We start from the raw sequence: 21,810 nt of genomic DNA, 5'->3' as shown, positions 1-21,810 counted from the left end.
GATTTAGGGCCTTAAAGATTGATTTATTGTATTAACAGTTTGAAGAATGGGTACAGTTCAAACCAGAGTGGACTTTATCAATCAACCAATCACAGGCCAGTTTCGAATTGCAGCCTCTGTACTGTAAGTGCTCTTTGAGACTGGTTTCTAAGGATATGAGTTCTTAACTTCTTTAAGAGCGGTTTTGAAGGAGTAGATGAGCACACAATTAATTTCAACCGTTTAATACTTTCCAATAATTACATTGAAATTAAATTTGCATAAGCTATATAATTATATTACCTATATATATGCACATACCGGTATATGAACCTGAATATGGCATATATATGCAGCATAGGCTATATTATGCATATACTTGCCATATAATACAGTATGTTAATATATTTACTATATAATACATTAAAACCATAGCACCACCATTAGCCTTTTCATGTCGCCCACCCAGGCCTAGAAGGTGCTCCCGCACCACAGTTTGGGAACCACTGCTCTGGAGAATACAAGCATATTATATGCACTACTTGACTTTGTCCACCAGAGGGACAGTGATACCATAGGAGCGTCGTGCCCGTACGCGATTGGTCGATGTCGACCAAAACAGATTACGTAACCCGGAAATATTTCCAATCTTTCAGTCGCTTTCATCAGGAAGCGACGATGACATTTTATACGTAAACAATTCCTTCACATATCTTGTGTTACTCGTTTAACAACGTTACTATTATACACAGATAATAATTGTCTCATATTTGAAGCCACTTGGGAATCTTAAAAAAACGACAATGAAGGGATTTACCACATTTCTTTTGTTTGTTTTTGTCGTTCACGTCAAGAGTTGGAATGAAGGTGAGTGAGTTCAATTGTTTCCGTGTTCAGACGAGTCCCATTTTGAACTGGGGAGACTGTCGTTGATTTAAAATAATTATGAACCACTTGTAGGCCTACTCAGACAGTGTCAGAGTATCCAATCCAATAACATTAAGCTAATCATGATCATTTTATGAGGGACCCCTCAGTTTGGGAACCACTAACTGAGGGTTCCCCAAATTATTACCTTAATGTGCAACACAAATTTCTCACTCAACCGTAAACCAGCATACAGTATACGTCCTGCACGGTGTTGCAGTTTGACTTGTGCATGGTTTGTCTGGTTCCCTGGGGCCTGGGCTGGCTTTGCGCGTGCATGAGCCGTCTATCACAGCTGTTTCATGAAGAGGGCGGAGCTATCTTCTATCTTCTCATTAAATATCCATCCGATTGTTTGTGGAATCTCACTTGTATGAAACAGTGACAACATGCACTTATAAAACACAGTTAGAATGATGAAAATAAAAAATAAATGAAAATATCTGTGGGATTATATATAAGTGGGATATAAGTGGGATTTGGAGTGAACCAAAATAACCTTGGAAGCTGTGCGCAACCCATTACACTATGATGCGCTGACAACTGCTGTAGGAAACGATCTATTTGATCCTATGTGTGTCTGTCCAGGCGTGATCTTGGTAACAGTATAGTCACAGCATGCCATTCGTGTCGAGGGAGAGAAAGAATATAATGTAGTTGTGATGTCAATATTTCATTTTTCACATATGAAATGATGACTCCTTTCCTTGGAGAATTGTTGTCATAATGCACAGCCATAAATGCCATGACCATCTTGAACGTGCGACCATCTTTGGTAACGACGTACAGTAGTAGTGTTGATTTCTTCTTTTGAAGAAAAAAAGTAATTCAATTTAGTTTTAGTCATATCTTAGTCATTAGAAATGGTTTAATGTTAAGTCTAGTTTTAGTCGACTAAATATCATACGATTTTTGTCGACTAAATCTGCAGTTTATTTAGTCTGCTAAAATGTATTTTGGTGGGCCTTGATTTTGTCATAATGGCTCATTTAACACTTGGTTAAATGCTGAAATCTACATAAATGAACTATCTCTTCTACACTAGTCCCTCCCTATAATTTTAATCTAATTTTTATATGTTGACGAAATTGTCAATATATTTAGGCTTAGTTTTAGTCTAGCTTCCTTTCATTTAGTTTCCATTCAGTAGTCTGAAAAAAGGTTGTCGACGAACATTTTTCGTCATAGTATTAGTCGACTAAAATTGTGACGTATGGTGATATGAGCACCCCTCACTTCACACAGGTGTAGTGATTTACTGATTTTATTAGAAACGATTAATGCTATTTTAGTTATTAGCGATTAAATAGATTGGCTCGATTAAGTACTAAACAGCCAGTGACTGACCGCTATAAACCAGCCTGTGTCATTCATTCTCCCCCAGGTCCAGGCAGTGTGTTACTGCGTGACGTCAACGTGCTGACCCTCTATAAGGGTCGCTACACCGCAGCCCGCCGCTCCAGCGCTGTCCTCCAGCTCCAATGTGTTGGAGGCTCCGCCGGCTGTGGGGCCTTTGTCCCCGAAGTGGTCCAGTGTGTGAATAAAGGCTGGGATGGAGTCGACGCACAGGTAGGGATGGATGGGTGGATAGGTCAGTGGGTCTCAAACAAAAGGACCCCCAAATTGACACTTATTAGCCCACAGACCCCATTTGAAAATAATAGGTCAGGGACCCCCATAAGAGAAGATTTTCAAGGAGCCCCAGTTTGACATGCATTAGGCTACGGGCCTACCGACCCCCATTTAATGGCATTTCTATCTCTGGAACCCCGATTTATAGTGTAAAAATAGTACAATCAATGTTAATTTAACTTGCCAACCAAATGGGCCCTGGGTTGGTCTAAATCAGGGTAAGGGTCCATTTGGTTCTTATACTAGTATCTATCATTTAGCCTGGGACCCCCTGGAACTCCCTCAAGGACCCCTTGACCCACTTTGGGAACCACTGGGATATTGTAAAATTGTCAATTGTCAAGTATTGGTTAAATACTTGTCCTGTAAAGGACAGGGGACCTGTAAAGATCACATTTGGTGCACTCTGTCTATGTCGTGGTTAAAAGGATGTTGAACTTTGGAAGAATACTGGGTTTTATAGCTATGTTGTTATCATATAATTCCAGATACTACTGACAGTCATATCTACAGTATTATCATCACCGACACCTGTTCTCTTTGTTTATTCTCCATTCATTCCATCTGTGCATTTTGCTTATTCTCCATTCACTCTATTCGTTACAGAGAAATGTACCTTTTACCTTTTCTCTCCCCCCCACCCCTAGTGGGAGTGTAAGACGGACATGGACAATGCGTACCGGTTTGGTCGTATCGAGGTGAGCTGTGAGGGCTACAGCCATGCAGACGATCCCTACATCCTGAAGGGCTCCTGTGGACTGGAGTACACCCTGGAGCTGACGGAGGAGGGACGCAAGAGGGGACAAAATGCCGGCGGCGCTGGCTCCTCATTTGGGGGTAGGGGTTGATTTCGCTGACTAAAAGTATGACAAAAAGAAATGTTCGTCGACCACCCTTTTTTTACAGGCGAAAACTAAATGGAAACTAAAAGTAAACCTATGCTATGACGATTAAAAGTCAACAAATAAAAAGTAGACTACAATGTTAGGAAGGGACTAGTGCACAAGAGATAGGTCATTTTACACATGGTTGCATTTATTACTGAAAATAGCAGATCTACAAGCTTGTAGATCTGCTATTTTCAGTAAAGTAACTAAAATCAGCCATTACGACAGCATCAAGGCCTGCAAAAATACATTTTAGTCAGCTAAATCAACTGTAGATTTAGTCGACTAAAATCTTATGACATTTAGTATAACTAACTAAAACTAGATTAACACTAAGACTTTCCAGGTGACAAAAGAAACGAAATAAACTATTCAAGAGACTGAGACTAAAACTAAAATCTAAAATTGCTGTCAAAATCAACACTGGTAGGGATTCAAGTCATCATATTAGCGATTAAATTAGATCTTGAAAAAAGGATTGGCATAACCGTCGGTGTATCCACTCTGGGATGAGTCTTATCATGACTGAGATAAATAAATAATGTCACCAGCACAGAAACCTCCAAATGGAGATATCAAAATTGCAAAACATAGGGAGATACCTTGTGACTTAAAGGGGGAGAACAAGTACAGTACATTCTCATAATCAGAGCTATAGCGTTACGACTTCATGGGGCCAGGCTCTTCTACATACTGTAGACTTCTATTGAAAATGGACAACTGGAAAGTTTACAGAATGCATTGGAGTCTATGGGCTCGCTCGAGTACATGAACCACGTGATTGGGCTGTTTTCTGCCCCCTCAATGTCGCAACTCTGTTTTACTCTATGGCTCTGGTCATAATCATCCTTTTCTTAAAATAAATAGATACTGTATAGGCTTTATTATATGCTCCTTTCTGTGTAGATATCTGGTACTGTATAGACTAGAGGGAATACTAGGGTTTAATTGATGTTTGATGATGCTGCCTCTCTCTCTTTATGTGTGTATTTCATTCAGGTTTCGGGGACTTTGCTTCCAGTTTCTTCTCTGGCAAAAAGCATCATCACCAGGACAGTCAACAGAGACAGCAGAGCTCTCCATCGGAGGGCAGTGACACTGGCAGTCTGCTGGGAGTGGCTTTGCTGCTGTTGATAGCCTATGGCGTCTACACACTCTTCCTCAGTGGAAACGGCACTCCCAGGGAACAGGAACACGGAGGCCAGGGTTACCCGGGAGATGGGAACCCCGGCAACTCTGCAGGACCCCCACCTCCTGGATTCAAACCAGACTTCACTGGTAGGTTGCACAGAAGACCTGATGAGATAAGTCCAACTTTTGGTGTGTGTGTGTGTGTGATGTGTGCACAAACCTTCTGACCCTGTCCTCTGCCTCTTCTTCTTTCACTACATCTACTTCTTTCACTACATCCATGAATCTCCTCTGTGGACTTCCTCTAGGCCTCCTGCTTGGCAGTTTTAACCTCAGCATCCAAAATGCTCACTATACGTGTCCAAACCATCTCAGTCTGGCCACTCTGGCTTTATCGCCAAAACATCTAACATACGCTGTCCCTCTCTGATGTACTAGTTCCTGATCCTATCCATCCTTGTTACTACCAGAGAGAACCTCAACATTTTAGTCTCTGCCAGCTCCAGCTCTACTTCCTATTAGGGCTGTCCCCGACTAAGGATTTGTATAGTCGACTGATAGATGAATAAATTTGCTGTTAGTCGACTAATAGTCGACTGAGCAAAAAATTGTATATAAAAATAAAATATTTACAAAAATATACAAAAATATTGTATTATTCCACTAGGTCTGTGGGGGACATAAACACATTTGAACATTCTGACTGTTCAAATCGCCAATGTGCATGTGGAGTGTGTCTGCCTGTGTGGCAATGTGCCACTGCCTGTGACTTGAATCGCACAGTGCGCTGGCCTGATAGACTCCAGAACTTTTTTTTTTTTTTGAACAACTGAAAGGCTTGTCATTAGCCAGATTGAGCACAGCAGGTGAGATTGAGATTCTGGGGTCTATCAGGCCAGCGCACTGTGCGATTCAAGTCACAGGCAGTGGCACATTGCCACACAGGCAGTGGCACATTGCCACACAGGCAGACACACTCCACATGCACATTAGAGATTTGAACAGTCAGAATGTTCAAATGTGTTTATGTCCCCCACAGACCTAGTGGAATAATACAATATTTTTGTAAATATTTTTTTGTTGATGAACATCGACTAAGAGGTGGACTGAGACCCATTCCGATCGATTAGTCGACTATTCGACTAATCGAGGTCAGCCCTACTTCCTATGTTGTGTTATACTACTCCTTACCCGTTGTGAGATATTTGCCCCCCCCTTGTGGCCGTGAAGGGTACTGCGCCCGGGTGCGTTTGTAATTGACTAATAAATTAATTAATAATCATTAATGTGTCAAATCGAAAAAAGGGCTTCGTTACGCCCTCCATATGCATATGGTCAATGCCTGTGTGAAAAGTGGGAGTTACGGCACTGTTTCTGACAGACACACACGGACAGACATTCGGTTAATTATAGTATGATTGTTATATCCATCCTAGGGCCTCCTCCAGCCTATCCTGGCACCAACCCAGGCTATGCTGGTGCCAATCCAGGCTATGCTGGTGCCAATCCAGGCTATGGCTTCCACAGTGACTACAGCAACAGACAACATTACCCAGGAGGCCGTTCTTCCGCAGGAACTGGAGGTGGCTTCTGGACAGGGATGGGGACAGGAGGAATGCTGGGATACCTGTTTGGAAGTCAGAGGTTAGATAGATTGCAAGATAGAAAGGATTTTCTCAAAGTAGGAATCTATCCTTCTCTCTCCGTATGTATGTAAAATTGTAAATATGGAAGGGTAATGTATAACTTTGTGAATGTTCTCATGCTGTCTAAATGGCAGCTCATGGTGGATGGACAGTCCCTACAGTTGATCCAATTTCCTTTGCTTGATGCCGATGATGGTCAATTCACACAGGTTTACTTCAGACCACTGTAAAGTAGTCCTTTGTTCTCTCTCCAAACTCACAGCCATGTGAGGGTGGAAAATAAAGCTAAATATGCAAAAAACAAACAAATCACCACCACCATAATTTAACCCATTCTGACCTGAGATCAGATTCATACGAGGTTTCCGACTGGACACACACTGGTCTGATGAACCCATTCTGACCTGAGATCAGATTCTAAAAAATGTCAGTCGCTCTTCGATTTTTCAAAAAATAGCAGACCTACAAGCTCGTATCGCGCCACCGAGTGGCGCGATACGAGCTTGTAGATCTGCTATTTTTAAATAGCTAAAGCACGACATGATGCTGACACCAAAATGGGTTTCCGTTCAGAATGGGTTAAAGATGGAGTGCCACGATTTATTTTCACCCTAAAACATGATAATCAGGTATTATTAAAATATAAGGTGGAAGAACTCTTTCCAAAAAGTGTACAGTATTTGTTAAAATCATGCTTTTAAGTGGACACGCCCACCAGTTCATTAAGTATGCCTGGTTTGCCTGGTTGGTGGTGATGGGCGGTGATCCACCTGAACTGAAGCCGCACCCACAGCTGTAGTTGTATGATAAAGAAGGAGGGGTTAGGGGAGGGGCTGATAGTGTGATGTCACTATATTGCTGTTTACTTCATTGGCCCGTTTGACTGTCAAGGGTTCAGCCTCCAGGAAGAAACCCTAAATACAAAGTTAATACACCATTGCGCATAAAAGCAACTCCAGGGTGTCTAATGAAGTACTGTCAACTCATAGACACATGAAAAACTGGAAAAATACAAAAATTGTGGCACTCCATCTTTAAGAAATGTCTCAACTTTAATTCGCTCACTGCAGATAGTCTGAACATTGGCGTTCTAGTTCCATTCATTCTGTATATTCTGAGCTGCTTTTTTGTGGTTTTGTTTAGCAGGAGACAACCCTACGGCCACAACACTACCCACTATACTACCGACAGCAGACCTGGACCTGCTCCCACCTTCAGCACTGGGACACGCACCGCATCAGGTAACCACTTTAAACCTAGACTGTTGACTCGGGAAAAGACACCCCCCCCCCCCCCGCGGAAATGTTATGCATATGATGCTGCATCAACTGATGTGGAACTGTACTAATTTATCCAAAGAGTAAGACAATATTTAGTTTTTCTCCAAACGCAGATGTTATCAAATAACTCTATCAGAAATGACAGTCACATATCTGACAAAATCTCTAGGGTGTTTCGCCCAAGACGAAGTTTGATCCAAAATACTTTATTGATATGAAAACGGCAGCCTGGAAGCGCCTGTGAGACGTCATCGAAAATGTTCCTCCCCTGTTTAGCCGACGACAACGAAAAGAATGTCGGTAAAAATGGTCCTTGTTTATAAATCGACTGGGCACTATAATGTAATGGATTAAATAACCCCGGGCAATTAAAGTGTTATAGGGCATACTGTAACTTTTTCAAAAGTTATTTTTGCTACAATCTTTCACATATTGGCATAGGCACCGGAAATGTGAGGCAGACTGCGTAGGAAAGAAAAGACAAAAGGAAAGCTGAAATGTAAGGAGAAACTGTTAAGAGAAACAGACAGCAGGAAAGATGAGATGGAGACAGTGTTGGAGTGAGATTGTGGGAAGACGCAGGGACCATGACGGGTCACATGTGGCTCCAGAGACTGTCCTCATCACCTCTAATTTGGCTTAAACAACGATATAGCAGAGAGAAACGCATGCTTGGAGCCTTGGATTGGTCTAATTTATTTTAAATGATAAGCAACAATTGTTGCTTTCGCCCAATTGTAGCAGCAAATAATTAGGCTTACAATAAAACATCCGACCGTAACAAGTAAACATAAAATAAAACATTACCTCTCAAATAAAAATATATATAATCCAGAAATTGTAAACGAAAGGCATTTTGCTTCTCTTCAGATTGAAACTCAGATGTGAAAACACGAAAAAAACACCACCCGACCGAAACATGAATGAACTCTTTATTTTTTCTTCTCCTCTTGCCGTAAATAAAGCGTCATTTAATCGAGGCCTTATTACTTTTGATGAATTGAACATGCAGGGGACCCTCTTGTAAACCAGTGTAATGCTTAATTGGGTCGTCCACTCACAGTTAACAGTCTTTGTATTTGGTTTGTGCTTGAAATGTAGCCTACTGTAATTCTGCAAACTGTTAATACATATTTCAATCAATCAAACTCACAGCAGCAATTGCGAGGCACGTGCATGCGGCTCGCGGAGCAAAGGAGGAATTGAGGAATTAAACACAATACGTGACAATAGTATCAGTGCACACTATACAGAAAATATGAACAGAGGCATTACTTCTCTTATAACATAACGAAAACAAAACTCACAGCAGCAATTGTGATCGAGGCGCACGCATGCAGGCGCGTCAACTCCGGGGGTGCCTGGTAGCTTTTGCACCCACTGGCAAAATAATAAGCCAATGAAATTTCCCCTCCCCCTGGTCAAGTTGTCACATAGTCACACACCTTTACGGGGGGTGGGGGGCGCTTGGGCCAAGAGGTGTTGGGCCGCCCAACTTGGGCATTGAAATGCTAATAAGGTGGCTTTTGTTCTGCTGCCAGGTAGGGCTGAACTCGATTAGTCGAATAGTCGACTAATCGATCGGAACGGGTCTCAGTCGACTGACCACCTCTTAGTCGATGTTCATAAAAATAAAAAAGATAGATGAATAAATTAGCTGTTAGTCGACTAACCGTGTCGGGAATCGATTTTGAAATTTTAATTCACACTTTTCTTTCTAAACACAAACTATTTACTGTTTGTGTTGTCAGGATTTGGAGGAACCAAGAGAAGATAGACACTGGGTGAAGCCTTTTCTACAGAGAACTTCCAAGAAACATAACGCAACCAGCTAGCTATCCATCTGTCCTCCTCACCAACTCCAACCATTGAAACACTGTTGCGATGGGCTAGCATTTGGATTACACAGTCTCCTTTGGGTAGAAATAGGAGTCTGTTGTTCAGACAAAATACTTTATTACACATGGGCATCCAATAACTCCTTGTGTGAAAATAAATGTGTTTACTACTAATGTGAAAATAATACATAACGTCTATGTAGATACTTTATGACCATCTTAAAATTCTTTATTTTATCTCTTTTGCGGTGTTGCGATCTATTTTGTGTATTTTTATTGAAGTTAAATATATATCCATTCAAACTGATACTGTTCATGCTTTACTGTGTTGTTTATGCTGTTTGACCTGCATTGATGGATTTGATAAAGTTTCCATGAACCTTTTTCTGAGTGAATTTATTATTACAAAGCCAATAATATTTCAAAGTGATGTATTATTGACAGTCCATATTAAGCCCTATTTTATACTTACTTTTATACGATGGTATTGTGAATGTGACAATAGCAGATCTACATGTGCATGTGTTAAAATGCAATGGGTTGTGAGCTTGTAGATTAGCTTTTTCTTTTTTATGTTTGGAGATTTATTTAAATATTTTTAGAACTAAAAGCTATAATTATGTGGTACTCATTTGCTCAGCCCAATATGCTATAAATATTACCTCTTGAGACCAGTTGCACAGTGGCATTAAGTAATCAACAACAGTACTAAGAGACAAGCTGTGATAGTGCAGTGATCTAGTGCTCAGACTCGGCACAGACTCAAGTTCAAATGACTCCTCTGGAATTTTCAATGCTAAAAATGCAAAGATTCATTTTTAGGTAAACATGTCCACCAAAAGATGAAACTAAATAGGTTTGAATGGGGTTTCTAGGTGTAAGAATGTAGGACTAGTAGCATGCCAAAGTTTGTGCTATTGCCATTGAGAATGCATTGTGCGTTAAATAAGTCAGAAACTACAAAACATGTCAAAGTATAAAGTTCCAGCATGTGCCTCCACAGTAAGCTGAATTATAAAAAGTGTGAATGGAGTTTCTAGGTGAAAGAGATTTTTTGATGTGCCATAACCTGCCATAGAGCCCCATTATTAATCTTTCAAATTTGAAAGCACTATTTCTAAAACTATGAAACATTTCAAAGATTCATTTTCAGGCAAACATGTCCACGGCGTAAGATTAACCTAAATTGGTTTGATTGGGGTTTCTAGGTGTAAGTATGTAGGACTAATAGCGTGCCAAAGTTTGTGCTATTGCATTGGGCGTTTAAGTTAAATAACTAGGAAACTACAAAACATTTCAAAGTATAAAGTTCCAGCATGTGTCTCCACAGTAAGCTGAATTATAAAAGGTGTGAATGGAGTTTCTAGGTGAAAGATTTTTTGATGTGCCATAACCTGCCATTGAGCCCCATTGTAAATGTCTCAAATTTGAATGCACTATATTTCTAAAACTATGAAAAAACGACATACTAGTATAGTTCATGGTTTCGGAAGACATACTATAGCCCATGGTCTCGGAGTGATTTTCGTCTTTTTTGTATCCTCGTTTTTCATAATTTTTGACCATGGGTTATAGCCCATATTGGACGGCATACTATAGCATGCTGTGCTGTTTTTCATCATTTTTGAGGATTTGAAAAAAAAAATCACAGCCCATGGTCTCGGAATGTTTTCTTTATCCTCGTTTTTCATCATTTATGGGCTATAGCCCATATCGTACGGCATACTATAGGCTATAGCATGCCGTTTTTCATCATTTTTGAGGATTTGAAAAAAATACGAAAATCACTCCGAGGCGATGGTCTTGGAGTGAATTTCGACTTTTTTTCAAATCCTCGTTTTTCATCATTTTTGACCATGGGATATAGCCCATATCGTACGGCATACTATATAGCATGCCGTTTTTCATAATTTTTGTCCATCGTTTTTTACGATTTCGGAGGATTCGAAAAAAAGGTCAAAATCGCGGAAAAGCGAAAGGCTATAGTCCATGGTCACAGACCGCATACTGGTCAAGGTCATTTATCCTGGTCAAGGTTATTTATACTGGTGAAGGTCATTTATACTGGTCAAGGTCATTTAACAAACAACATACAACAAAACAAACTAAGGCACTGGTGTGGTACTCCTGGTTTACCAGAACGGGGTTCAAGTCCCTGCAGTGCTTTGCTCAATTTGTTGTATTTACATGATTTATTTAAATCTTCTGCTCATTGTGTTGCCTTTTCATAGATGATAACCCCAAGGTTCTCTACTGTGTTTGTACTCCCTACAGTTAGGTTCCCAAGTCTATTTATTCCATTTGATTTCTGTTCACTAGACCCAGAACAAAATGACGTCTCTTATTTTTGTTTGAGAAAGTTTTCACACGTATATTTCTTCTGCAAAAATTGGTGAAGTGATGTTTTATGAGCAACACAAAACTGACTCATCATAGTTGGTTTGGGAACTTTATACATTATCAGATACTTGAATGTGTTCTTATATTATCACTTTACCCAAATACAGCTCAATGTGTTCTTATCTTATCACCACTTTACCCAAATACAGCTATAGTCCATGGTCTCGGAGGGCATACTATAGCATGTCATTTTTCCCGATTTTGGAGGATTTGAAAGAAAGCGAAAATCACGGAAAAGCGAAAGGCTATAGTCCATGGTCTCGGGGGGCATACTATAGTCTTGTGAAGGTCATCTATACTGGTCACGGTCATTTATACTTGTCAAGGTCATTTATACTTGTCAAGGTCATTTATACTGGTCAAGGTCATTTACTAGTCTCATGAAGGTCATTTATACTGCTCAAGGTCATTGATATTGGTCAAGGTCATTGAGCGGCGCACTATAGTGCGCAATTCCTCATCCAATGATGATGAGGATTTGAAAAAAGGTGAAAATCAAGGAAAAGCGAGAGGCTATAGTCCATGGTGTCGGAGGGCGTACTATAGTATGTCGTTTTTTACGATTTCGGAGGATTTGAAAAAAAGGTGAAAATCGCGGAAAAGCGAAAGGCTATAGTCCATGGTCTCGGAGGGCATACTATAATATGTCGTTTTTTACGATTTCGGAGGATTTGAAAAAAAGACAAAAACCACTCCGAGACGATGGGCTATAGCCCATGGTCCCGGAATGATTTTCATCTTTTTTTTCCCCCTTGTTTTTAATCATTTTTGACCAAAGATTTTGAAACTATGTTTCATAGTTTTAGAAATATAGTGCTTTCAAATTGGAGAATTTTAACAACAGCTCAATGGCAGACATTGGCACGTCAAAAAAGCACTTTCACCTAGAAACTCGATTCACACTTTTTATTATTCAGCTTACTGTGGAGACATGCTGGAACATTTTACTTTGAAATATTTTGAAGTTTCTGAGTTATTGTGGGCTCGCCACAGCGAGCACACACTAGTTACTCTCAGTTTATATTTATTGTGGGCTCGCCACAGCGAGCACACACTAGTTATTGCCAATTTATATTTGTGGGCTCGCCACAGCGAGCACACACTAGTTACTCTCAGTTTATATTTATTCAAATTTCCGCCGTTTTTTTTGGCACCTAACTACTTCCACATACTTTATGCTAGAAATTTAGTTCAAACTTCAAACTGTTCAGCTCTTTGCAGTTATTTATGCTCCAATTAGAATTTTTGCAAAGTTTTATACTTTTTATACTTTTTAACTTTTTACCTTTTTTTTACATTCTTTATAGTGAGAGTCGATGGAAGAAAGGTCCCATTTTTCACAGTTAACTTTTTTGAGCTCTTATAACTCCGTCATACTTTCACTTTGAAACTTCATTCAAACTTTATAATGTTCATCTATCTTTGAACTTTCATTGGTGAAAAAGTTGTTTTGAAAAAGTTTATAAAATATTTAACTTTATTTATAGTTTTTTCCTCCCATTGACAATGTATGGGATTTATCTCTAAATCAACCTCACTTTTGCAGCCTCATTACTCATACTCATACTTTGTCGTAGAAACGTGATTTAAACTTTAGAAAGCTCACACGACTCTGGACTTTTTCGTGGTTCAAACCGTATTCGAATACGTTAAACGGCTTTTCCGAAATCGCAGTTCAATCGCAGGCCGTTTCGCCTAATTAGTGCCAACTTAGAGTGCGGGGCTTCTTTGATTAGAGTGTGGGAACAGAAAATCTTTCCTTGAAAATTTACCAAACAAATTGTCGTCCCGGCCAAAATATTCATTTTACACGCATGTTCTTTGGTCATTTTGTAGCCACACATGTCCTCTTTCACACAATGTGACCACCAAAGCACAGAGACATACAGAATGTGAACTACGGCCTTTTAAGTGACACAAATACAGTCAAGCTGCTCATTGACCTCCATTGTAAAATTCTTACGAGGAAATTATCGCGATGACAATTCTTAACTCGCTCTTATAACCACATTTTCGATCGTACCAACACCACAATCGCACATGGTGTACCTCAATATCTCAGGCCACTCACAGCGAAAAAATTATTTGCATTCGACTTTTACTTTTTGCGATAGAGCAATTTGTTCGGGCATAGTTTCCCCCCATTCAGGACCATTGTAAAATAGCCGACCTTCAAGTTCATAGCGCGCCACTCCCAGTCATAGTGCTGGCAGTCTTTTACACTTCCACAGCTGAGACATATAAGGGCTTAATTACAGGGCTGAAATTAAAGTTACAAGATCTCAATGAGTTGCTCTGCGATTGTGGGCTTGTAGGTCTGCTATTTGTGCAATTGGATGGCCTTTACACAGCTCTCGCAAGAGCACGCACGCACGCACGCACACACACACACACGTTTATAAAAAAAATACTTTCATAAAAAAAAAATGTTTAAAAAAATAATAATAATAATAATAAAAAAATAAAAAAATAAAAAGAAATTGAAAAAAATAAAAAAAAGAAGAACTTAATATTATTATTTTTTTGCATTTAAAGAAAAATCTTAGACCATTATCAATAATCATTGTGTTTATGCTTTTAAAGATAGGCCTATATGCTATTTGAACCTTCTTTTTACATGTAAAAGTATGCTATTTCTCTTAAGCTCATGAATGCTTTTATATGTATACTCCATTGGATTGACTATTTTTTTTCTTTTTCATTTTTTTTACCTTTTCTTAATTCATCAAGAATACATTGTAAAGCATTATTCATACATTACAAATCATTAGAAGACATTAATACTTTACTTACTTTATTCTGCCACTTTTTGAGCATCGTACTACTTCCACATACTTTATTCCGCTTTATGCAGTTATTTATGCTTATTCTTTTTACCAATTTTTATACATTCTTTTTTAAACTTTTCCTTCAGCTTTAATACATTTTCTACTGTACATTATATACATTGCGTCTTTTGGCGAGCCCACGCAGTTTCTGCAGGGAACTGCTTTCTAGTTTAACTTAAACGCCCAATGCATTCTCTATGGCAATAGCACAAACTTACTAGTCCTACATACTTACACCTAGCAACCCCATTCTAGCCTACTTAGGTTCATCTTACGGTGGACATGTTTGCCTGAAAAGGAATCTTTGAAATGTTTCATAGTTTTAGAAATATAGTGCTTTCAAATTTGAGACATTTAACATGGGGCTCAATGGCAGCTCTATAGGCAGGTCAAAAGTCACTTTCACCTAGAAACTCCATTCACACTTTTTATTATTCAGCTTACTGTGGAGACACATGCTGGAACTTTTTTTTATTTTTATGTTTTGTAGTTTATGAGTTATTTAACTTAAACGCCCAATGCATTCTCTATGGCAATAGCACAAAATTTGGCATGCTACTAGTCCTACATACTTACACCTAGCAACCCCATTCTAGCCTATGTACTTAGGTTCATTTTACGGTGGACATGTTTGCCTGAAAAGGAATCTTTGAAATGTTTCATAGTTTTAGAAATATAGTGCTTTCAAATTTGAGACATTTAACATGGGGCTCAATGGCAGCTCTATAGGCACGTCAAAAGTCACTTTCACCTAGAAACTCCATTCACACTTTTTATTATTCATCTTACTGTGGAGACACATGCTGGAACTTTCTTTTATTTTTATGTTTTGTAGTTTATGAGTTATTTAACTTAAACGCCCAATGCATTCTCTATGGCAATAGCACAAAATTTGGCATGCTACTAGTCCTACATACTTACACCTAGCAACCCCATTCTAGCCTACTTAGGTTCATTTTACGGTGGACATGTTTGCCTGAAAAGGAATCTTTGAAATGTTTCATAGTTTTAGAAATATAGTGCTTTCAAATTTGAGACATTTAACATGGGGCTCAATGGCAGCTCTATAGGCACGTCAAAAGTCACTTTCACCTAGAAACTCCATTCACACTTTTTATTATTCATCTTACTGTGGAGACACATGCTGGAACTTTCTTTTATTTTTATGTTTTGTAGTTTATGAGTTATTTAACTTAAACGCCCAATGCATTCTCTATGGCAATAGCACAAAATTTGGCATGCTACTAGTCCTACATACTTACACCTAGCAACCCCATTCTAGCCTACTTAGGTTCATCTTACGGTGGACATGTTTGCCTGAAAAGGAATCTTTGAAATGTTTCATAGTTTTAGAAATATAGTGCTTTCAAATTTGAGACATTTAACATGGGGCTCAATGGCAGCTCTATAGGCACGTCAAAAGTCACTTTCACCTAGAAACTCCATTCACACTTTTTATTATTCAGCTTACTGTGGAGACACATGCTGGAACTTTTTTTTATTTTTATGTTTTGTAGTTTATGAGTTATTTAACTTAAACGCCCAATGCATTCTCTATGGCAATAGCACAACATTTGGCATGCTACTAGTCCTACATACTTACACCTAGCAACCCCATTCTAGCCTACTTAGGTTCATCTTACGGTGGACATGTTTGCCTGAAAAGGAATCTTTGAAATGTTTCATAGTTTTAGAAATATAGTGCTTTCAAATTTACAATGGGGCTCAATGGCAAAAATGATGAAAAACGGCGTGCTATAGTATGCCGTACGATATGGTCCAAAATGATGAAAAACGAGGTTAAAAAAAATTTCAAACAACGATGGGCTATAACCCATCGTTTTTTTATTATTATTATTTTTTCAAATCCTCAAAAATGATGAAAAACGGCGTGCTATAGTATGCCGTACGATATGGGCTATAGCCCATGGTCCAATATGATGAAAAACGAGGATTAAAAAATAAAATCAAAAATTCAAAAAACAATAGGCTATAAGCCATCGTTTTTTTATTTATTTTTTATTTTTTGAATCCTCAAAAATGATGAAAAACGGCGTGCTATAGTATGCCGTACGATATGGGCTATAGCCCATGGTCCAAAATGATGAAAAACGAGGATAAAAAAAAAATCAAAATTCAAAAAACGATGGGCTATAACCCATCGTTGTTTTTTTTCATTTTTTTCAAATCCTCAAAAATGATGAAAAACGGCGTGCTATAGTATGCCGTACGATATGGGCTATAGCCCATGGTCCAAAATGATGAAAAACGAGGATAAAAAAAAAATCAAAATTCAAAAAACGATGGGCTATAACCCATCGTTTTTTGTTTTTTTTTCATTTTCTTCAAATCCTCAGAAATGATGAAAAACGGCGTGCTATAGTATGCCGTACGATATGGGCTATAGCCCATGGTCCAAAATGATGAAAAAAGAGGATATTATTTTTTTCAAAAATTAAAAAAAACAATGGGCTATAACCCATCGTTTTATTAATTTTTAATTTTTTTCCAAATCCTTAAAAATGATGAAAAACGGCGTGCTACAGTATAGTATGCCGTACGATATGGGCTATAGCCCATATCCTCGCGGTGTATAGCGGTGTATGAGAATGGGTGTTGCGGAGGATGAGAGCATTCCTCTCATCCTCCGCAACACAATGCATTCTCTATGGCAATAGCACAAACTTTGGCATGCTACTAGTCCTACATACTTACACCTAGCAACCCCATTCTAGCCTACTTAGGTTCATCTTACGATGGACATGTTTGCCTGAAAAGGAATCTTTGAAATGTTTCATAGTTTTAGAAATATAGTGTTTTCAAATTTGAGACATTTAACATGGGGCTCAATGGCAGCTCTATAGGCACTTCAAAAGTCACTTTCACCTAGAAACTCCATTCACACTTTTTATTATTCAGCTTACTGTGGAGACACATGCTGGAACTTTTTTTTTATTTTTATGTTTTGTAGTTTATGAGTTATTTAACTTAAACGCCCAATGCATTCTCTATGGCAATAGCACAAAATTTGGCATGCTACTAGTCCTACATACTTACACCTAGCAACCCCATTCTAGCCTACTTAGGTTCATCTTACGGTGGACATGTTTGCCTGAAAAGGAATCTTTGAAATGTTTCATAGTTTTAGAAATATAGTGCTTTCAAATTTGAGACATTTAACATGGGGCTCAATGGCAGCTCTATAGGCACGTCAAAAGTCACTTTCACCTAGAAACTCCATTCACACTTTTTATTATTCATCTTACTGTGGAGACACATGCTGGAACTTTTTTTTATTTTTATGTTTTGTAGTTTATGAGTTATTTAACTTAAACGCCCAATGCATTCTCTATGGCAATAGCACAAAATTTGGCATGCTACTAGTCCTACATACTTACACCTAGCAACCCCATTCTAGCCTACTTAGGTTCATCTTACGGTGGACATGTTTGCCTGAAAAGGAATCTTTGAAATGTTTCATAGTTTTAGAAATATAGTGCTTTCAAATTTGAGACATTTAACATGGGGCTCAATGGCAGCTCTATAGGCACTTCAAAAGTCACTTTCACCTAGAAACTCCATTCACACTTTTTATTATTCAGCTTACTGTGGAGACACATGCTGGAACTTATTTTTATTTTTATGTTTTGTAGTTTATGAGTTATTTAACTTAAACGCCCAATGCATTCTCTATGGCAATAGCACAAAATTTGGCATGCTACTAGTCCTACATACTTACACCTAGCAACCCCATTCTAGCCTACTTAGGTTCATCTTACGGTGGACATGTTTGCCTGAAAAGGAAACTTTGAAATGTTTCATAGTTTTAGAAATATAGTGCTTTCAAATTTGAGACATTTAACATGGGGCTCAATGGCAGCTCTATAGGCACGTCAAAAGTCACTTTCACCTAGAAACTCCATTCACACTTTTTATTATTCAGCTTACTGTGGAGACACATGCTGGAACCTTTTTTAATTTTTATGTTTTGTAGTTTATGAGTTATTTAACTTAAACGCCCAATGCATTCTCTATGGCAATAGCACAAACTTTGGCATGCACTAGTAACTACATACTTACACCTAGCAACCCCATTCTAGCCTACTTAGGTTCATCTTACGGTGGACATGTTTGCCTGAAAAGGAAACTTTGAAATGTTTCATAGTTTTAGAAATATAGTGCTTTCAAATTTGAGACATTTAACATGGGGCTCAATGGCAGCTCTATAGGCACGTCAAAAGTCACTTTCACCTAGAAACTCCATGCACACTTTTTATTATTCAGCTTACTGTGGAGACACATGCTGGAACTTTTTTTTATTTTTATGTTTTGTAGTTTATGAGTTATTTAACTTAAACGCCCAATGCATTCTCTATGGTAATAGCACAAACTTTGGCATGCACTAGTAACTACATACTTACACCTAGCAACCCCATTCTAGCCTACTTAGGTTCATCTTACGGTGGACATGTTTGCCTGAAAAGGAAACTTTGAAATGTTTCATAGTTTTAGAAATATAGTGCTTTCAAATTTGAGACATTTAACATGGGGCTCAATGGCAGCTCTATAGGCACGTCAAAAGTCACTTTCACCTAGAAACTCCATTCACACTTTTTATTATTCAGCTTACTGTGGAGACACATGCTGGAACCTTTTTTTATTTTTATGTTTTGTAGTTTATGAGTTATTTAACTTAAACGCCCAATGCATTCTCTATGGCAATAGCACAAACTTTGGCATGCACTAGTAACTACATACTTACACCTAGCAACCCCATTCTAGCCTACTTAGGTTCATCTTACGGTGGACATGTTTGCCTGAAAAGGAAACTTTGAAATGTTTCATAGTTTTAGAAATATAGTGCTTTCAAATTTGAGACATTTAACATGGGGCTCAATGGCAGCTCTATAGGCACGTCAAAAGTCACTTTCACCTAGAAACTCCATTCACACTTTTTATTATTCAGCTTACTGTGGAGACACATGCTGGAACCTTTTTTTATTTTTATGTTTTGTAGTTTATGAGTTATTTAACTTAAACGCCCAATGCATTCTCTATGGCAATAGCACAAACTTTGGCATGCTACTAGTCCTACATACTTACACCTAGCAACCCCATTCTAGCCTACTTAGGTTCATCTTACGGTGGACATGTTTGCCTGAAAAGAAAACTTTGAAATGTTTCATAGTTTTAGAAATATAGTGCTTTAAAATTTGAGACATTTAACATGGGGCTCAATGGCAGCTCTATAGGCACGTCAAAAGTCACTTTCACCTAGAAACTCCATTCACACTTTTTATTATTCAGCTTACTGTGGAGACACATGCTGGAACTTTTTTTTATTTTTATGTTTTGTAGTTTATGAGTTATTTAACTTAAACGCCCAATGCATTCTCTATGGCAATAGCACAAACTTTGGCATGCTACTAGTCCTACATACTTACACCTAGCAACCCCATTCTAGCCTACTTAGGTTCATCTTACGGTGGACATGTTTGCCTGAAAAGGAATCTTTGAAATCTTTCATAGTTTTAGAAATATAGTGCTTTCAAATTTGAGACATTTAACATGGGGCTCAATGGCAGCTCTATAGGCACGTCAAAAGTCACTTTCACCTAGAAACTCCATTCACACTTTTTATTATTCAGCTTACTGTGGAGACACATGCTGGAACTTTTTTTTATTTTTATGTTTTGTAGTTTATGAGTTATTTAACTTAAACGCCCAATGCATTCTCTATGGCAATAGCACAAACTTTGGCATGCTACTAGTCCTACATACTTACACCTAGCAACCCCATTCTAGCCTACTTAGGTTCATCTTACGGTGGACATGTTTGCCTGAAAAGGAAACTTTGAAATGTTTCATAGTTTTAGAAATATAGTGCTTTCAAATTTGAGACATTTAACATGGGGCTCAATGGCAGCTCTATAGGCACGTCAAAAGTCACTTTCACCTAGAAACTCCATTCACACTTTTTATTATTCAGCTTACTGTGGAGACACATGCTGGAACTTTTTTTTATTTTTATGTTTTGTAGTTTATGAGTTATTTAACTTAAACGCCCAATGCATTCTCTATGGCAATAGCACAAACTTTGGCATGCACTAGTAACTACATACTTACACCTAGCAACCCCATTCTAGCCTACTTAGGTTCATCTTACGGTGGACATGTTTGCCTGAAAAGGAAACTTTGAAATGTTTCATAGTTTTAGAAATATAGTGCTTTCAAATTTGAGACATTTAACATGGGGCTCAATGGCAGCTCTATAGGCACGTCAAAAGTCACTTTCACCTAGAAACTCCATTCACACTTTTTATTATTCAGCTTACTGTGGAGACACATGCTGGAACTTTTTTTTATTTTTATGTTTTGTAGTTTATGAGTTATTTAACTTAAACGCCCAATGCATTCTCTATGGTAATAGCACAAACTTTGGCATGCACTAGTAACTACATACTTACACCTAGCAACCCCATTCTAGCCTACTTAGGTTCATCTTACGGTGGACATGTTTGCCTGAAAAGGAAACTTTGAAATGTTTCATAGTTTTAGAAATATAGTGCTTTCAAATTTGAGACATTTAACATGGGGCTCAATGGCAGCTCTATAGGCACGTCAAAAGTCACTTTCACCTAGAAACTCCATTCACACTTTTTATTATTCAGCTTACTGTGGAGACACATGCTGGAACCTTTTTTTATTTTTATGTTTTGTAGTTTATGAGTTATTTAACTTAAACGCCCAATGCATTCTCTATGACAATAGCACAAACTTTGGCATGCACTAGTAACTACATACTTACACCTAGCAACCCCATTCTAGCCTACTTAGGTTCATCTTACGGTGGACATGTTTGCCTGAAAAGGAAACTTTGAAATGTTTCATAGTTTTAGAAATATAGTGCTTTCAAATTTGAGACATTTAACATGGGGCTCAATGGCAGCTCTATAGGCACGTCAAAAGTCACTTTCACCTAGAAACTCCATTCACACTTTTTATTATTCAGCTTACTGTGGAGACACATGCTGGAACCTTTTTTTATTTTTATGTTTTGTAGTTTATGAGTTATTTAACTTAAACGCCCAATGCATTCTCTATGGCAATAGCACAAACTTTGGCATGCACTAGTAACTACATACTTACACCTAGCAACCCCATTCTAGCCTACTTAGGTTCATCTTACGGTGGACATGTTTGCCTGAAAAGGAAACTTTGAAATGTTTCATAGTTTTAGAAATATAGTGCTTTCAAATTTG

The 21,810-nt window shown here is 38.3% G+C and overlaps 1 protein-coding gene across 2 annotated transcripts; it reads left to right on the top strand.

The window, feature by feature from the left end:
- The first annotated feature begins 619 nt into the window (after positions 1 to 619).
- Positions 620 to 9,703, top strand: saraf (store-operated calcium entry-associated regulatory factor). Of its 2 annotated transcripts, none has more exons than XM_083793555.1 (7): positions 620 to 846; positions 2,291 to 2,475; positions 3,186 to 3,375; positions 4,425 to 4,703; positions 5,993 to 6,200; positions 7,349 to 7,443; positions 9,234 to 9,703. In XM_083793555.1, exons 1-7 carry the CDS (start codon positions 783 to 785, stop codon positions 9,257 to 9,259), a joined length of 1,047 nt encoding a protein of 348 aa, XP_083649681.1. In that variant the 5' UTR covers positions 620 to 782; the 3' UTR covers positions 9,260 to 9,703. The 2 variants fall into 2 exon arrangements, with proteins under 2 accessions (XP_083649681.1, XP_083649680.1); XM_083793554.1 differs by having other exon boundaries at positions 7,346 to 7,443.
- The last annotated feature ends 12,107 nt before the right edge of the window (positions 9,704 to 21,810 follow it).

This window comes from Protomyctophum parallelum (genome assembly GCF_964188405.1).
Source record: "Protomyctophum parallelum genome assembly, chromosome: 21".
Classification (NCBI taxonomy): Eukaryota; Metazoa; Chordata; class Actinopteri; order Myctophiformes; family Myctophidae; genus Protomyctophum; species Protomyctophum parallelum.
Note: the sequence above shows the minus strand (reverse complement) of the source record. Positions and strands in the feature narration are given on the sequence as shown.

Coding starts and splice junctions, on each gene's coding strand:
- saraf (XM_083793554.1), top strand. CDS start 783: ATGAAGGGATTTACCACATTTCTTTTGTTTGTTTTTGTCGTTCACGTC. Junction 2,476..3,185: donor GGGATGGAGTCGACGCACAG/GTAGGGATGGAT, acceptor CCCCACCCCTAG/TGGGAGTGTAAGACGGACAT. Junction 4,704..5,992: donor ATTCAAACCAGACTTCACTG/GTAGGTTGCACA, acceptor TATCCATCCTAG/GGCCTCCTCCAGCCTATCCT.